Here is a 19,841-nt window from a genome sequence, read left to right on the forward strand (position 1 = left end):
CAAATGTTCTCCCGTCAGGCTGCGGCGGGCCCATCAGAGCCACTCGCCTATCTCGAGCCCTCGCTCATTTTCCTTTTTCCCGTCGCGTAATTGCGCCTTGACCGAGCGCGTTCAACAAGTGAAGCTTCAGTTAACGTGTGGGATGAGGTCGATGGGAAGGCGGGCAAGGAGTTGAAGTTTTGGATTGGTATTTGGTTCGCGCTTCCGACTATTGGTGCCGCAATCAAAGTTGTGATTCCAAATCAGTTTTACTTGTTAGATACGCTTTCTACAGCAGCGGCATTAAAACAAAAAGTGTGGGCAATAACAATTTTATCGACTAAACGCAGGAACCTGTGTATTAGGGAGTCCTGTAGGGAAATGCCTCAGGGCTTGGAAAGGGTAGGACTTTCAGAAAAAAAGTCAACAACTCGCAAAGTTTGACACAATTCAATTGTTTCTCAGTCACGTACAGTTGCACACCCAGATCTCCCAATTTCCTTTCCGGCGCAGGATCAGTGTGAGAATGTGGGGAAAAAAAAAGTTAAGCTGTTTGTTTATACAGAAGAATAAAACAACACCTTCTTTTCCCTTGGCGTCCGCACTCGTCATTATGCGAGTTAAACTTGCTGACCTTCCTGCCCGCAGCCACAAACACCTATTGTCTGCTATTGTCCACCGACCACTTCGCGCCTCTCATTCACATCTCCGCAAAAAAAAACAAAAAAAAACACATCCAACGACCGCGAGGACGGCGAGCAGCGCCCATCACAGCGGCCGGAAAAGACACGCGGCCGCCAGAGTGACGTATCTTGTTATATCTGTCTGTGATATCTTGTGGGTTTGATGAGCCGGGGTGCTTTTTTTAGGAGGAGAAGACGTGTTGAAGAAAAAGTACGAAAGAGGAAGCTGATTATTTTAGTGCCTTAAATCAAGAAGTCACGATGCTCCACCACAGATGCACTGTAGAGCACAACATTAACTTTCTACTGCCACTCAGCATTTTATACCAGAGGTTTCCCTCTTTGCCTTAAGTAAAGGGCACCTCTGCCACCGTCACAAGAAATGACAACTTCTTCATGAAATGTGCCATTAGGGTCATTAAGCTCGCAATGGAAGCGCTGGAGACGACACTGCACAAGCCAGCGATTGTTTACTTGCAGTGATTGTTTAAACCGTCATCAGGTTTCTGCGTCGATAACAAGATGAAGAGTGTCGGGATCAGAACAGCAGGTAACTGATGGATTATCACATCGCGTGTTTGTTTCACAGCAATTAATCAGAAGGAGCGCGCGGCATCGTCGGGGAAAAATGTCAACCTGAGCTTTTCGAGCTGAAAAAACACGTTTGCTGGGGGAGGCTCCGCCTCTGCTCAGCTGGGATCTAAAACTGGGACGTGTAAAGTCAGCGCTCATATCATTTCGGCTTATACGCCCTTTCCAGGAAGGCTTTCAATCAGAGTGACATCACAGTGAGGGTGACATTTAAAGGGACAGGCTGTTTTTTTAGACCCGTGTGTGTAACCCTAACCTCGTACCAAAACTTTAACTGTATGTCACATTTAGATTATGACCACCGCTCTATCTTACCATCAGACAGCCTTTACAGGTGGTTCTGTCACTCACTTCAAAGCCAACAGGCTCCACTGACAAGCAGCGATTGTACCTGACAGAACGTATAGGGGATGGGGGACGTTTTATCGATTGTTAATTCTGATCCGAACTAACACACCAAAGTCAGACAAATTACAGGACAGAAACCAAGTAATTGATCAAAGGTTCGGGTTGGACCAGAAAAAAAGCCATCTGCCCTAGATAATACACCAGCTATTGATGTAGTCCAACACTACGAAGAAAAGAAACTTTACCTTTAAAATGCAAGGAAAAACAACAGCCAGAGGGTTTATTAAAGTAGTCCTCAGAGATAAATCCAGCAATAGGTTTTTCTGACTTCGCTGCATAGATTTGTCTGACCAACAGTCCAAAAAAAAAAACAACAAAAAACAAAGTACTCCATCACCAATGAAAAGACCTAAAAAAAATGAGACATTTTATTTTATAACTCTACAACTGATAACGTGTCCCTGCCAATAGTGCGACCGACATAAACACACAGATGGACAGCGAGGCTGGCGTTAACACAGCACACTGGCCTTTTTCGCTCTCAGTGACCACCGATATATATATATATATATATATATACACGCTTACGTGCTGCAATATTGATTCATAAATGGCGGACGTGCTCCTGCTGGCTATCAACTGACCCATTAACATAATGTATTCAGGCCTTATTTTAGTCTAAGGCCACAGTGTGTTTGCCTGCTCCACACCATCGGCTGAATCGGACCCAAAGTCTCGCACGCGGTTAAAACGATCACACAGCTTCCACATGGCTCATCGGCGAGCAAACACACCGAACACGGAGAAAGATAAGTGATCCCGCACACAGGGTCGTCGATCCCAAGTACACTTTGTCAGTAAACACTGCACATCATCATGACAGTAAATAAGCACGGATTAGAGGAGGACATCTCCAAGCTGTTGTATGTGACCGCCTGCGTTTCACCGTCCAGCTGCTTGGCACGAAGCGCCGGCTTATTCAAGAGCAGGCAAGATTCCTAGATTCCCAGCTCCCCTCCGTTTGTTTGGTGTGTATGCACATGTGCAGCCATGCATGTGGTAATGCACTAATAACTAGTGACAGCCTGACACATGCGGCCTTGATAAGGTTATGTTGGGTAATACTATCTGACAATCATTAACCAGACAGCGGGTTACTGCACTGCAAGTCTGCGGCGAAAGACACGTAGATGTAGTTTAGTGTCTGATCGGGAAGTAATAAAAAGAAAAAAAGGTAAAAGTAAAAGTAAAAATAAGGTCAATTTATTCTATAAAATATGCAATAATGTGAGGAAAAAAAAAACAATGCCCTGACCGTGTGTGGCTTCTACATTAAAACATTTTCAACCTTGTAAGTCGTTTGTCAGATACACAACAGTTTTGCGCGTCATTGCCCTGAGGTGTGAGTTCTCTGGGGAGGAAATGCATCTCGTTTCCAGATCGGAAGCGATTCCACGACGTGTGCGATATCTTGCCGAAAGCCCTTTTCGATTCTTCCGAAATGTTGACTAGAGCAAACAAAAACAAGACTCCGCGGGACTTTCTCACCCTTTCAGAAGACACCTTCCTCTTGCTGAAGAGCAGAACACAAGCAAACGCGGAGCGTTTCTAAGATATATCTAAACGAGGTCAATCCGTGTTAAGGTGCAGCGTGTAAAATATGCATGGGAATGAATGTAAGGCATGGTTTTCTTGAGCACGCCCCGAGTTAACACCGTGTGAAGTGCTTAATGCACAGCCACCGAAGAGGGCAGGGGATGTGGACAGCTTTGAAGTGATTAGCAGATAACAGGGCTCGCGGATGCTAATCCCACCTCTGCACTCTGATTAGCTCGGAAAGTGAAGCTAATGCAAACTTGGCTCCGCTAATGCTCCGTGGACCATAATGAAAGGAAAGGCCACTTCACTGAGATGTTACAGCCGCGTTGAAACAAAACAGGAGAAGGCACCAGCATCGCCTCCGGTGATGAGACCACATTTTAACCAATGAGAAGCTAACATTAGCTAACAGTTTCCACCACATTCATTCACTCGAGGTAGTGGGACACGCTCAGAAATCCCTTCTGTATAACAGTGAATTGGCATTTATTAAGGGGCATACACACAAGAGACAATGAAAGAAATGTTGGAACTTTGAGTTGATTCACCATTTACTACACATATGCACAACTTTGGCTCCTAAATTCACCACACTTTTGGCAGGGGTGGAGGGTCGGCTGAACGCTAAGTTGTGTCCATACCCTAGAAAGGTTTTTATTTTCTGCTCGATTCACTGGGATACATTTGAGGGAGAAATGCACAAGATGGTTACCTAGACAACAAGAGATTGGTATCTCCAACCATTGTGTCCAAAGCTGGGTGCGCAGCTTTTGATGCTTTAGTTGCTGCTGCTGCTGTATGTACTTCCCCAATAAAAGACAGTTGTGGCTCTTTACTAGGTTAGACTTCTACACAAACCAGCCACAACATTAAAACTGCTAACGGGATTTTACTTTGACATGTACGGCCCCAGAACCGAGACCTAGACCATATTCAGAAGGTGGTCATAATGTAATGCCTGATTGGTGTATAAAGTTAACATGGACAAACTAACACGCTGATTACAGAAGCTTTTTACAGCGTGGGCTACCCTCAAACCTCCAGTATGTAATAAAGGTGGTTGCTGCCTTTTCTCCTCCTGACAAACTGAGGGAAGCGAGGACGGACTCTGATCACAGGTGCTCGCAGCAGCTTAGCTTATCTGAGTTCTCTGAAGGACAACAAACCTACGATGGCCCCGCGCGCGTCACATGAGTTTGCATATATCCTCGGGTCAAAGTAAGCACACGTTTAGCTCAACCCCCGCCAGCGTCTGCTCCACAGTGATTTTTCACTAAGTTAGTTACATGGAAAATGTGCAACTCAGTCACAGCAGCGGGACACATCTCTATCACACCAGTCGGGGTAAAAGGGAGGGATCAAACCGTGGAGAAACTTCAGCTCACGAAGAAGATATATTGAGAATGAGACCGCAGATCTGGCAGCCATGATGAAGCTAAAGCAAACGTAGCAACGGCAGAGCTCTTAGATCTCCTCGCCTCAGCCGTCCTGACAGATACAGCAGCGGGGAAACTCAAAGTGATGTGTCCTTTTTTTTTTCTCCTTTCCTTAGGAGATGTAGTCTGTCTGTTCCCGTTTCCAGAAAAAAAAACTCCTGTGTCGCCTCTAAAAAGTTTATCAGCATCCAGAGATGCCGCCGGCTACTTTGAGACTCATTTGGTCTCGCTTCATACTTCACATTAAATGCAATTTATTGAATAATGAATCTCCTCTGCTGCTCAGACCGTGTGAACTCTGGAAACTCACCCAAAAAAGAAAAAAAAAAAAAAGGGTCGCTCTCAGATCCTGGATGAATTTCAATTGGAATGTCTCCACGTTAAAAGAAGGAGTATAAGGAAGTCAGATGCTTCCATGCGGCTTAGTGGAAATACTGGTGATATCCAGTAGCTGCCTGAGAGGGAGGATGAGGAGGCTGCGATGCTGTGTGAGGCTGCATGGGTATGTGTGGACATGCTACTTAATATGAAAGGGAAGAAAATGAAAAAACAAAAAAACAACAGGAATAAAAAAAAAATCCACTCCTTGATACATTATTCATACTGGGTAGCTTCCGGGGGTTCCACATGAGTGGCCACAGTTAGAGTTAGCACCGGGTTTTGGCCAAACAAGATGCTGCTGAGTATGTAGGAAGGTGGTGGTGGGTGGGTGTGGGGTGTGGGGGGGTCTGGGGGGTGTTTGTGTGTGTGTGTGTACAGGGATGGAAGAGCAGGACGGTTGCCTGAAGGCTTAACCGAAGAAGAACATTCACAGCGGAAAGCAGGAAGAGGAAAAAAAAAAGAAAAGAAAAGATGCGGGGATGGAAGGACACACGCCACTGAATCAGCACTACTTTGCTAAAGGGAACAGGCGCAGGCCGAGCAGCAGGCACAGCCATGCACATATGCACATGCAGATGCACAATTTAACACACACACACACACACACACACACACACAGCTCAGACTGCAGTGTAAACGTAACACATACTTGTCTGGGTTTCTGTCTGTCCCCTCGTGGGCTACAGTGCAAACACTTTGCAGACACTCAGACGGCCGAGCAAGACGAAAACGCACACACCCTGCGACTAAAACAGGACGATGGAGACGCCGCACACGCAATAAGTGGCGTACATATATATATATATTCAGACATTACTAGCGTGCACTTTCCTTAAGCTCCTGAAAAGACAGCAATCCCAGCGGAATATAAGCGTGTATTTATAGATGGCAAGCTATGTAGCAGTGAGCAAATAGTCCCAAGTCACCAGATACTCCACAAACTCCAGACTCGCTGGCAAATACGATTTCTTTCTTTCGCACACAGACACACACGCGTATCAGTGTCTGAGGAGCCTTAGGAGAATCTGACCTGTCACCTCAATATAGAGGCAATGATACTGGACTGAAGCGGGCGACTGATTTCAAAAAAATATATATATATATTCTACAGATATCATCCACATAAGAAGTGGAAGTGTTTGAAATGCAAAACTCTGGCCTTCTGGTCTCAGAGTTCATGTCAAATCATTTAGATTATTTTGCCAGGTTCAAACTGGCCTTTTTATAAAGTTCAGGAGCATATTTTTGTGAAAGTCAACAGGTCAGAGGGTCAAATAGCTCCAGAAACCAACTACCCCAAACGTAACTCAAGGATTGTCTGACCACATCTGTCACTTTTCTGAAGGGACCCAATTTAAAGCTTGAGTTCTGGTTGAGTCTAGCCCTAGCCCTCTACATCACCAAGCTCTAACCCTTGGTGAAACTTCTGGTTTCAAATCCAAGTGCTGGATTAGAAGAGGGTTTGAAGATTGTGTCTCAGTGGTTCGTTTAGATTTCCCTAAAGATGGCTAAAGATAAAGGACCAGAAACGAAGCCACAAGCATGTTGAGCACGTCCTGCACGTCCTGCTCAAAGTCACTTTCCTTTACAGTCTCTAAGAGTCTTACAGTCTCTGTAAAGCAGAGGCATGTGGTTTAGGAGAGGAAGTGTCAAACTGAAGGCCTCTCAACGCGTCTACACCGCGCATTTGCTCGTCTCCGCCACGCACATCCAACATTTAATTGACTCGCGTCGGAAGGTTTGAGCGTCTCCCACCAACTGACGCTCCCGCCTTCCGCTATAGGAACCGGTTATTACGAGGATCTACATCTTCTCATCGCACCGCTCACCTGTCTCCCTCCCGACAGCCGGCAAACGGCGAGCCTAGCGAGCGAGCTGAAAAGGCAAACAAGACGCAGAGACTTTGAAAACAAAGTATTGTCGTGTCACAACTTTCCGGGGGAAATAAACACTTCAATTCACCCCCATAAAGAAAAAAAAAAAATCCTTGTCAGGCTGGTAACGTCGAGAAAAAAAAAAAAAAAAAGATGCGGGATGCTGTGCTGTTCTCTCTCTTGTTTTCCTTCCACCTCCTCTTTCTCTTTTTTAAAACCGCAATTCTCAGCAGGATCACTGGCACTACCCACTCCAGTTCCCCCTCTTTCAGATTTTGGTTCTACGGCAAGGATGTGGTTGGGCACAGGCTCCGAAAACAGCCACAGAATGAAACGAGCGAAGGGGGGGACGTATCAGAATACCAGTTTATAGGGTTATGCATCAGACACGAGCTATCTGTGGGAAAATTTCATCATCTCTTTGGAGTACCAACGCTTTAGTCGCAAGGCCAAGGTCAAGAGAGCCGACGCCGGCGAGCTTTTTCATGAGATTTTCCACAGCTGCGTAGAATTGAATATTGTGTATTCGGGCTTTTTAATGCTGTGGGAGTGTGAGACATGTCGAATGACTACATAGAAGAGAAGAAACTCTGTGTGTTGGGAAGAGTGAGGAGAAGAAGGCGAGTGGGCGTTCATTTAAAATATCCAGCGTTACCACCAGCAGCTGCACTTTGTCCTACATCACCTCCCCAAAAACAAGCATGCACTCCTCTGTTACATCTGAAAAGGAGGCCCCCCCTCCTCATCAAGCTCATGAATAAACACCACAGAACAGCACCACAAAATCAAACTAGGAAGAAAAAAAAAAGTCGGTAATGAACCAAAATAATTCTTTCCTTCCTCTCTCTGGTCAATCATCCACCCACGCTCTGGGCAAACTAAGACTCTCCTCCGTGAGACCAGATGCCTTCTTCCCTTGCAACAAGATTCTCTCATCCACCACCACCTCCTCCTCCTCCTCCTCCTCCTCTTCCTCCTCCTCCCCCGTTAGTTTTGGCTGAGCCGCTGATCCGTGAAGTGTCGCGGAATCTGCCAAACCAGGGCCTGGTTGTCGTTGGCCGGAGCTGTGTGAGCAGCCATTGTTGTCGGTTGTCGCCCGGGCTTTAAAACCAAAGCGAGACGCCCAAGAAGGAGAGGCCACATCGGCATGAGAGTCGCGGAGAGGGGTGAAACATGAGGGAGTGAAAAAGGGGACCATATGGGGAGGCTGCGATGTCAACATGGCACAAGCTTTCCCCTCTGGAAAGAGAGCAAACTCCAGCACAATAGGCCCGCTTTGAGGCCGCCCCAACTTTTACACACCGAGAGTGGAAGTCAAACCGAGCCATAAAGCATGATGGGGAAGACGTGGTAAAGAGCCCTTCCATCAGCCTGCCAGGCAGCCAGATCTGCTCCAACAAAACCTTCTTTCTCCCCTTGAAGCCTTGGCCCCTTAAACACTGAGCCATGCACACATTCTTCAGTGACATAATGCTTTTTTAAGCGATTGCCCTCTTCAGCTCCACCACCACCACCAGCCCCCTCCCTTCTATTTGCCCTTACTCAGATTTCCTCCTTTTGCCAATTACTATTTGAATATGAATACCAGCAGAGGGGTTAAGTGTTTGTTTTCGCTCTTGCGGTGGTGAGAAGTGAGGAAGGAGGTCAGCATGCGAGATGACGTCAAACGATCCGCTGTCCCATTGATGTGCCGTCGGTAGGTGTTTGCTGAACGGCCTCACGGGGCAATAAAAGCTGCCATTCTGCAGGGTCGTAAAAACTAGCCTGTCAACCCCCCTCCCCTCCCCAGCTGAGCATTTGCAACGGCCCGAGGGAAACGCTGAACCCGCAGGACACGGCGCAACGATCGTCGACAACGCCGACGGTCTAATCGGAGCGTTTTCCCGTTCGTAATGTGATGTTGATCTTTCTAATTCGACTTCCGTTGAGAAGCCGCAACCACATGTAGGCCAGAGTTTCTGCCCACTGCCCCTCATTGATGAGATAAGTGCGGTCAGGTGCTTCGCGGCTCGGGGAACGCGGACTCATTCAGGATGCCAGACAAAACCCCAGGAGGCGAAGGGAAACTACCGGCAACCCCATCCTGACCTCTCACGCACCAACACACCCTACGCTCTACGGTTAAGCAGCCGAAAGATAACGGCCCCATAAACACGCGCTAACTGACTCAGAGTGAAACCTACAAGACAACAAATACAAACTTGAGAGAAAAAAAATATTTTAAAGTTTTCATTTCCCCTACTGATTGGGGAAGTCTATCTACACGTAATCTTTTTACAATTGTTTTATGGGCTCAGTAAAGGCCGGGAGTTAATCATTTACTTACAATTAAAGATTACTCATCATCTTGTACTCTCAGGTGGCATCAAAACATATTTATGTGACTGTGATATGAGTAACAGATCAGGAAGTCCTGAGAAAATACTGCTCATTTTGATAGATTTCTGGCTACCACACAAATTTAAGACCAATACCGACTCTTCTTTTTGCTCAGTTTTGGTCTCCTTCAACGACAAAGAGATATATTTTGGTTTATTTTTTGGTCTCGAGATGCTAAAGGTTCACTGTCTCTATGTTGTTGGGTTCTGGGTCGGTAGTTTTCAGTGAGGTTATGACATCTTTTCTAAAAACAGTTGATATCAGAGCAAAGACAGCAAAAAGTAGCTAATTTTGGAGTTGCCAAAACCAAAACAACGTAGTGAAAGACACTAAAACGCTGTGCAGAAATAAGATGAAAAGAATCTAAGTACGAGCCGTGAGTTTAAAGCTATGAGGAAGACGCTGTCGAGAAACTAGAAACCTGTAGCCTTTAAAGCTAATAACTGTAATTTAAATGACAACATGTCAGGAAATAGAAAGTGATTTTGCTTTGAGAAACCGTAGGAAAACTCGGTTTACGCTGGATTCACGGGGAAAAGAAATGAAGTGCCGAGGCCAACACGGGAATGCTGTAATGACAGAGATGGGAATGCATCTCACAGCAGCGTTGCCCCGTCCCAGCATGCCCACAACGCCACACGGAGAAAGCCGAGACGTGAGAATTTTTATAAAAACTTTAGGTCCCTCTACGAAAGAAAGAAAAAAAAAAAAAAAGACAGATGTCAGAAGTTAGAACGCATTGTTCACGCCTAACCTGCCGACAGCAGCCATATATTCCTTTCATCCCTCCTCAGCAGAGAATTTAATGAGAAGCCAATCGCGGGTCTGTCTTGATCATCACTTTTGGAATCAGCCAGTCACACAGCTGTCTGCTTTAATTGAGTTCACAAGGACCCAATCGGCTCTTTTCTCTCGCTCTCTCTTGTTCCCTTTCTTTCTGTTCTGCGCCGTCAGAGCCTTCTTTAAAAAAAAAAAAAAAAAAAAAAAAAAAAAACACTGCTCAGCCACTCACTTACCTGTCTGCCTGCAAACTTTTTACATCACTGTATCAGCACTAGTTAAGAGGGAGAGCGGTGTGGCGGTGACAGAAAGAAGAGGGGAGAGAGGGAGAGAGAGAGGAAGGGGGATTACAGATTCACTACTCCAGCCTGTGTCTCTTATTAATTCGTTCCTCTTTAACACTTCCTGACAGTACTGGAAAGGGAAGAGAAACTGTTTTGATGCCTTGTTATTTGTACTACTTCGATCACAACAACAACATCCTAGAGTAGAAGTGAGTAGTTTGTAATAGAGGGAAAGACCGTTCGGTTTTACCGACTCCTAATAGTCACTGATTTGTGTTTTTGGGGAAAACCTTTCCAGCTAATCTCTCTCTCGACCAGTTAACCAGCATCTGGCCTGGCCGAGGGTGGGGGGTGAAGGACAGTGCACTTAGGGCTTCGCTGTCTGATCCGATGTGTGTGAGCTGAACCCCCCCCGCCCCCCCTTCACCAAACCAATTCTTTCCCCTCTCTTGCTCCCCTCCCCTCCCCTCCCCTCCCTTCCCCTCCGAGGCCACCGCCACCACCACCTCTGAGGCCAGGGGCGGCTTGGCTGCACTGGTAATCCCTCAATGAATGTGGGTCAGCGAGCGGGGGCTTTGCCTTCGTCACTCAGCAAGGGGACAGACAGCGGGGTTGTGACCCCAGCCATCTCGCATGCACACACACACACACACACAGTCGAGTTCACACGCCCACATACGAAGACAAAGAGGGATGCGTGGACACACACACACGGCGGCACGGATGAACGCACAAGGGCAAGATCGGCACGGAAGAAAAACAACCTGAGGTACATTTGGGCAGATCAGTAGAAATGAAATTATTAGAGGACGGATTGAGCTGATAGACAAGTTAATAATCCGCCAGTAATCTAACACACACAAACACACACTTCGCCCTCTAAAATGGGAAGATTCTCTGGTTTGTAAGTCGGCTGCAAACTGAATATTTTATTATCGATCAGAAAAAACATCTGAAGAGGCCTCTTCAGGCATGGGAAACCCGAGATCAGCGTTTTTCACCATCCGCTGACATTTTAACAATAATCATCAGACGGAGCTCGCAACCTTAGAAAGAGGAGGCTAATTTTATACTGCGTTCTCGGAAGAGGCTCGAAGGACGACACCAATGTGAAGATTTTCTCGTTTCAAAATTAGCGTCCTTACGTTTCGGACCGCTGGAGTTAAGCACTTGTCACCAGAGGCTGCGACTACAGAGAGAATACCAGCTATGAAGGAGGCCAGACGAGGGCCATTAACAGCGACACAGCGACTTGGCCCTCATTATACCCAGAACCCAAACACACAACCGAGACGATTAAATGAAAAGAGCGAAGCGCGGAGATAGCGAAAAGTTGGAGGGGATTTGAGATGATAGACATCCCGATAAGATGAAATAACAAACAGAGGTTTTATGTAGTTACGGGCTTAAATCCGTCTCTTACGCACACGCACGCACCAAATATCAAAGGGTCCTAATTAAGCCGCGCCGCATTCAAACTAATTATCCTCCACATCATTAACATTCTCCATCACGGGCTCGGTATTTTATCTAAGGGAGAGCAGGCCATCATGAAATATTCATGATTTATTAATCTGACTACAGAAAAACAAACAATGGCAACCCGGGAAGAGCGACACCCTCTCCTGCCAAACGCCGGCTGCCTTCGCTACTTGCTCTCCACTCCAGAATCTCTAACAGGAGTCCAGTGTCGGGCGCAGACGCCGCCGCCTGTTCTCCAACGATGAGGTGAATGAGAGGAAGTGTCGCTGCCTTCCCTCCCTTCGACCAGGTCGGCTACTGTCTCTTACTCTGTGGCACTGTGTCAATGAAATGTGAAACACTACGTTGTCATAAAAGAAAAAAAAAATTGAAAAATGAGGGCGGAGGAGGCCATCTTTTGCTACATCACATGTGCGTCAAACATACGGCCCAAGGGCCAAAGATGTCCAGCCAGAGAGTCTAATCTGGCCCGTGGCATGAATTTGGAAACACTTCAACTTAGGGGTGGGAAAAACCACCCGATATGACAATATACTGCGATACTTTTTCGATCATGAATGACTTCCAAAGCCCCGCTCCGCAAGGTGTCACTGTGGCACCACCTCGCACGTGCACGGTGTTCCCTGCAGTGGTGAGCACGGCAGCGGCGGCAAAACGTGAAACACAATCAAAATTTAAAGTTGACGTTTGGAGACAGGAACTAAAGAGTATGTAGTGTGCAAACTGTGCTCCAATTAGATGTTCAGGGAACACGACCAACTTGCGAACCCATCTAATGAGACACCATGAGGTATTAGCGCAGCAGCCAAAACCTGTTGATCTGAAGCAAACTACTCAGTACTCAGGCAATACGTATGCATGGGCATTTTATTCAAATGGTGACACACATTTCTGTTCAAGGAGACAGTTGTGAACTGTATTTTGACATGAAAGTGGCAAGAAACTTGATACAATATTGCAATATATCGCAATATCATAATATCGCAATAATGTATCGTACCGTGACTCAAGTATCGTGATACGTATCATGAAGTATACCCACCCCTAACTGCAACTGTTTAATTACAGCAACTGCTATTAATGATTTCTCTGCTCTTTTAGTAAGGTCCAGAACAAAACATTAGACAATAATGTGCTGAAATTGCCCTCATTTTTCTTTTGTTTTGTAAAAGGATAGTTCATTACATGTAAACATTTATTCATAATGAGGGAAAGTGAGGGAAAATTTCTGCTGACGACACACATGTGTAAAAACGAAACCGCCACAGCGCTCGTTCAGTGACGTTACTGTCACTGACTCCAAATGGGAGGGAAAAAAAAAAAAAAAATTAACTCTCCGTTTCCTTCATCTCAACACACACAACACACTGTTATCGCTCAATCTCACACCCACTTTCTCTTCTTCTCCTCCTCCTTCCATACGCTTTCAGGCATTCGCAGACACATTTGCTGTATCTCCTCTTGACATTCTCTAAATCTTCCCCTCTCGCTTTTTTAGCGTTCAAGTCCCCCGGGTGACCTTGAGCGGCAGCTGCCAGTGAAGTAGCTAAAGTACAAAGTCAATAAGAGTCAACAGAGCTGGTTAAGTATTAAATGAGAGGGGGAGATGATGACGCCGCTGTTAGCCGGGGAAAGGCTTAACAAAGGGCAAAGAGAAAAAGGGATACGCGCAGTCAGACTTTAATGCAACGCTCGATGGTAATAATGGCATGCTTTGAGCAATTGGCTTGCAATATCAGACGAGACGCTGCTTTTGACTTAGAACCGGGAGCACTTACTGTACTTACGTAGCAGATTTAATGCTGGCCCACATATCTAAGTAAATATACTATTGTGCAGAGACAAAGGCATAAGTGTAGGCCACAGCAGGACTGATGTTTAACGTTCTGGATGTGACAGAACACAATAAAAAAAAAAAAAAAAAAAAAAAAAAAGAAATACTGAAACAGGAAGTACAAAATGAGACTATTCTTTGGAAACTATAATATATTTCCAGATACAAGTATACAGAAATAAGCGGTTTCAGTCTCCCTCAAGGCAGAGCATCACCATAAAATTCCACCCAACATGAAAATTTTCAATTGTCGTGCCAGTAATAGCCTTTCACTGTCCTCTCCCAGGATTATTGTCAGCAGCCCTGGAAACTCAGTGGATAATGTAGCAGTGAATGGGCCCTTTCATCAGAGCTTGGCCATGGAAGTGGACCAGAGTGACTCCAATTGAAAGCTATTGCAGCTAAGAAAATCAATTGAATAAATGTGTGGAGAGCTGTGCATTCGTGTGTGTGTGTGTGTGTGTGTGTGTGTGTGTGTGTGTGTGAGAGAGAGCCGGTTTAGGTGCCTCCATGCTGGCTTCCAGTCTGCCCTCCTGCTGCATTCCTACGTGATGCAGCATTCCTCTGGAAGGCAGCAGGGTCAAAGGTCAGGAGGGAAGGATGAACCTGGATGCAGCATCAGTCATGGCAACACACACACACGTATATATACAAGATATATATACGAATGCGTGGGAGAATGTTCGAGGTCTGGGTTTGGGTTGGATGTGCATTGATTGCAAACGGTTAGGCGCACTGTTCCTGCCTGCATCGTATCACATCTGTTCCTTTCTGGGCTCAAAGTATGCATCAGGCTTTACATTCAGAAAGCGCCCAGGTACGTACATGTACTCTGCAGCCGCTCGGCCCGACTTGGCAACGCTCCCTCCGCAACCGTTAACAGCTGCTCTGACACGTGTGTGCATTCCTGAGTCTGCAGCACCGAGTCCCCGCAAGGCTTCGCCTGTCCACCCTCAGCTCCTGGATGGAGCACCACCCGGCTGCCTGCATATAGATCAATTTACCGCAGAGAGACCTACTGTGGCCTGCGAAGCCCGAGTCCGGATTAAAACAAAGATCGGTTTGGATGTGGCTAAATTATAACATATTTAAATTGCTTTAAATTCATTAGCTGCACTTTGTTGCCAATGTAGGCAAGCGGTCTGAGCGCAGGCTATGACCTGCAAAATGTATTCACACGCTCACATAGAAATAAAAAAGAAAAAATGAACAGTGTAACAACCAAAGGAATTAAATTGGATCCGCTGAATTTTAGTGGGGGACGGAAACCCAGCACCGCATCCATGCTGGAAATGAAATGACTACCAGGCAGAAGTATCGATCAAAATAAATCAACTGTGAAAAACATTAGAGAGGAGAGAGCGGGCACTGAAGGCTCTGATTTCCCTGAGCCGCTGCCATCATCTGGATCAATCAACTGAGAGGTTCCCAAGACAAAGCTGCCTTTGGGAGGACGAGGGGCCTGATCCGCTGGGAACCAGAGCCACGAGCAGGGCCGAGGTGGGCTGTCCAGAGACGACTGGAATGTCAGATAATGGATGGCATATCTCTCCAGGTGACACCGAGCCCAAGGCATTCGGGGGGGGGGAGAGGGAGAGAATGAGTGTGTGTGCGCGTTAGCAAGGGAGGGGGGGTGACGAATGGATAGACAAGTGCATGCTTGTGAAGTTTTCTTAGAGCTTTCTTTTTTTTTTTTTTTGCCATTACCCGTTAAACGTCTGCGGAGAGCTGGGGATTCTCGAGTTCATTTCAAGTTCAAGGAAAGTCACTTCCCCTCTTAAGCCGACACATGTTTGGTTAGCGAGCCCTTCTCGTCTTCCCCTTTCTCTCCGTCTTTCTGATTGACTGAACGAAAAAAGGTGCGCGCACGTTAACTTTCCATGTGTTACTCATCCGTTCTTCCCCTCCGCCCTCGACGCCGGGGCACACAGGCCCGCGTGCACCCACTTCGGAGCCATGTCGACAAGTGCTGTTATCGCATTCCTTGGGCTCACCCAGGCTTTCCAAACGCTAGAATCCACAAGTTGATAAATGCAAATAAAGCTGATGTCACTCACACAGGTGAACCTGCCAGCGGGAGTTCACCTCCGGAGCCAACTGTGTGAACCCGATGCAACACGCCGTCCTTTATCAAAGCATACCGTTTAGGCGCGGCCCCTTGATCCCGAGAGGCAATCGTCAATTAACACCCTGACAAAAACTGAGACCTCCAAAATTAGAAGTAATCAACTGCCTCTGGGGGCTAAATGGAAAGGATGGCACCAACTCCTGGAAATTACGGTGGCAATTTAACCCATTATGGCTGATTTATTTGCACTAAGTCGTTTCATAATTCAACCAAACACGGTGCACAGCCGCAGCCTATGTAAACTGCGCGGCGTGCACCTTCAAGCCCGCTTCATCACAACAAGGTCACTTTAATGCCGATGCTAATTTCACAGCCAAAGCTCCCGTGGTTGACTTTCACTTAATTTACACTAAGTACAGGGTGCAAATCAAACGTGTCCGTGCATATCCTTGTAAAATGCTGCAGCGCTCCTATGAAGTGGAGCTGGGAGGTGATGGAGGGAGGGGACGGAGGGGAAGGGGGGTGGGTTCCTTCATCAGAGGGGAGGGCAGGGGATGCAAACAGTCTGGATGGACTCGTGCATGAGAGGGAGCAGGGAGATGGAGGTGTAAACCGGTCATACTGTGAGACAAAAAAACACCTTCCGATCAATATTAACTGTCACACAGCGCAGGGTTTACAATGTGTGACAGCTAATACTGATCTGTTCTGAGTTTTTTTGGTAATTCGTTACAAGCTTTAAATGTGAAAAACAGAATGAGCGACTGAATTACTTCTCACAAAACACATAAAAGTACATCCAAACACTCTTTACGATCCGGCCTGAGAACTGTGCCAGATGTGCGCCTCTGCGAGTGCTCCACAGCCCTGTACACACCGACCCCGCGCATAAAAGACTTCAACACGTCACAGAACTTTTTCAATCAACCACCCGCACCAACTTCTACTCACTTGTCATACTCGGCGTTGTCCTTGTCGCACCGCGCGTCCTTGTGCTTCTGCCAGTCTTTGCCGTGCTTGCAGGTGGTGAGCAGCACCACGTCCTCCGCGTTGTGGACGTGATATAAGGCATTCCTTGTGTCCGAGCCGATGCCTGTCAGGTAGCGTTTCCCCTTGAACACCAGCATGTATTTTCTAAAAGGCGGGATGGAGTTGTACTTGAGGAAGCCCCTCTCCCCGCCGGTCCTCGGGTGCTCCTTGGAGAAGAGGGGGATGGACACATCGAAGTTGGGCCTGAAGTTCTCGGTGCTGATGCTGGCCTTGGCCAACATGGCCTGGCCGATGTCAAAGCCCAGGTCTTCCGTATAGTCCGGCCACGTCCCCGAGTACAGGTTGAATATGAGGTGGTTCCTGCCGTCGTTCCACAGGGGCAGGTTCTGGACCTTGGTCTTCAGGTTGTGGACATATTGCGGAGACAGCTGGTCCCGGTCCAGGGTGTCCAGGCTTAGGACGAACAGACACGCCTGTCCGGGGTCTGAGGTGTAAAACCTCGACCCCTCAATGGTGGATAAAATATTCTGATAACTCTCTGAGATCTTCTCCCCCTTCTGCTGGGGGTAAGCATAAACTTTGAATCCGTTCTTTTGACACAGAGAAAAGTCAAAGCATGAATCCATGCGACACCGCTTGCCTTTGTAAACACTGGTGTTGACGTCCCTCTTCTGCCTCGGAGAAATGTGCAGGTTGTACTCTTCAGTGTCCGTCTGATCCCAGGGCAGGAAGGGGTGTAAAGGGTCCGAGAAGTGAGGCCAGGGCTGGTCGGGCCGGTACCCATTTCTGCTGCGGTCATGCCGGCTCCTGCTCGCCGCTGGAAGTTGAACCCCTCCGAGGTAGAAGAGAAGCACTAGACACGCACCGGCGGAGAGCAGGATCAGGTAGCGTTTTTTGGCCTGCATGTGTCCTGGGAACAGGGGCGAGTTGTTCAGGAATAAGAAATGTAAAGTGGCCCGAAGTTAGGCGCTCACCAACCCCGGCTACACCGCTCCATCCTCCGGCAGCCTCCAAGGATCCCCAACCCCCCTTCTGCGTATTCGGTTCCCAAATCCAGCAATTGATCCAGTGCATGTGGGCGATTTTAAAAGTATTGTCCCCTTCTCCCTCTTCTGTAGAGTTTCACCATATCGCACAACGCCTTCAGCGGGGCTTCGGTGCACCTACGGAGATCAGTGCTGTCCACACCGGAGCCTCTCGGACACAATCACACGCTGCGACTCTCTTCCCGTGCACTTCTCCTCAGCCTCATTCAGACTGCCTGCATGGGGCTTATTCAAACGGAGGGGGGAAAAAACTGTCCGACAGCCGCCTGGGAACTCTCTCTTCCCGGATAAGCAGCGGCAGGGGTCCCCGAGGCTCTCCCAGACGGAAAGGTACAGCCCGGTTTGGATGTTAAAACTCAGTAACACGTTGCCCGGGCGTTGTAAAAAAAACAATCGGTGCGGCCACCGCGCTCCTGTCCGAATGCCTCGGGTTGAATTCGCGTTATCCCCCCCTGCTTTATCACTCCATGGTCCCGCGTGAAGAGAAGCACAAAAACCCGGCGGACGCGTCGCAGCGCAGGGGCAGCTCACTGGTACAACTGTAACCTGACGAATCCCTGCATTTCTCTTCTTATTTATTACAACCTCCCCACATACCCTCAGACGCGCCGATATAAAATGAAAAACCTCATCGGCAAAGAGCCGCGGAGCAGGCGAAGTTCTCCGGTGGACGGGAGAGGAGCGAGCGGCACCCTCGGACCGGGAGAATAGCTGAGAAAACGTTTCAAAAAGACGGGAATCCTTGATCTTAGTGTCCAATTACCGAGTGCTCAGTTGTTCCGATTGTTAGTCGGTAACATTCCAATCCGACACGACGGCAGCTGACGTGACATCCCATAAAGGCGCACCGAAGCCACCGATTGGTCCGCGGACGGAAGAGGCGGGACTCGGGGAAATGCACCCATTCATAACCGGAGCCCTCCGCATGTGCAAATTATCTAATTGTGAAGCCTATGGAAGCTTATTGGAGATCAGACAGGGAGCAAAGGACCCCAAAGACCGAGAAGTGCCACTGTTTAGTTTTAAGTTTCCGCTCGTTGCAGCTCTCTCCTTGTCACAGAGTTTTGTGGACATTACGCGTGCACCAGCGAATGCTTTAAATATTTGTTTCTATTTTAAATATTCTTTAATTGCGAGGTAATTTGTCCGTTACGCACAGGGAGGTCAGTATTCGACACTTTTACATGCAGTGTGCTCTATAAATTGGATCTTTTTTTTCAGTGTGATAAGGGCTGATATTGATTATGCACTTAATCTTAAATTGCACCGTAAAAAAACAAAACAAAACAAAAAAAAAAGATTAACGCAAAACATGAGCTACACAAGAGGAAACGGCTGTTATAATATGCACATCTTTCTTTCTGATAACCCACAAAGGCAGAGCAAAAATATTTTGCACATAAATGTTACAAGTTACACAATAACAGTCAATTTCTCTTCCTCTTTTTTTAATATCCTTTATTCTCTGTCTGCTTAATTTGATTGGTGTACAGACACACAGGAAAACAAGGTGTTGGTAAAGAAAAAGAAAAACACACACACAGCCCAGTCACAGTGTGCTGCTATTAAGCTTATTTCATTCAGTCTAATTTATTTTCTCTTGAACTTTACTAATTCGACGCATGGCCTTTTGTCAGGCAGGTCCTTTACGGACACCCAACATCACCAACCCGCAGTCTCGGCAGTGCAAAGAAGAGCAAAAGCCACTAAAGCGAGATAAGCCCCGTGCAATTTGCCTGTAACATGCTGTAACACTGATATCACCCGGGACTCTGCTCGAATGAATGATTTCATTGTTAATTTGCGGCAAGTCGCTGGAAGTCAACCTCGGGCTGAAGTTTCCGCCACTAACAAACCAAAGTGACACAGCTGAGGCGACCCGCTTGACAGGGAAATTAATAGCAGAGGAGTGGTTTCTCGCTGAGTGTCACCATGCCTCATAAGCCCGCATAATCCTCCCCACCGCCATTTGGTGGCACAACACTCGGCCTGGGTGAAGAGGCCATCCTCATTTTTTATCGGCCAATTAGCGCAGAAGAGGGGGACTAATTAGCGGGGCTGGCTGGGAGACAGGCCAGGATCCCGCG

At 47.2% G+C, this 19,841-nt stretch overlaps 1 protein-coding gene across 1 annotated transcript in view; it reads right to left on the minus strand.

Annotated features, from left to right (window-relative positions):
• The window catches only part of ext1b (exostosin glycosyltransferase 1b), a 122,308-nt gene extending 103,425 nt beyond the window's left edge, over positions 1-18,883 (minus strand). Inside the window, exon 1 of the mRNA XM_047604385.1 lies at positions 16,670-18,883. Within this exon, the coding sequence (XP_047460341.1) occupies positions 16,670-17,613 (944 nt within the window). The 5' untranslated portion in view covers positions 17,614-18,883. The remainder of the gene's footprint in view (positions 1-16,669) is intronic.
• Positions 18,884-19,841: the final 958 nt, after the last annotated feature.

Source organism: Mugil cephalus, chromosome 14 (genome assembly GCF_022458985.1).
Source record: "Mugil cephalus isolate CIBA_MC_2020 chromosome 14, CIBA_Mcephalus_1.1, whole genome shotgun sequence".
In the NCBI taxonomy this organism is placed as follows: Eukaryota; Metazoa; Chordata; class Actinopteri; order Mugiliformes; family Mugilidae; genus Mugil; species Mugil cephalus.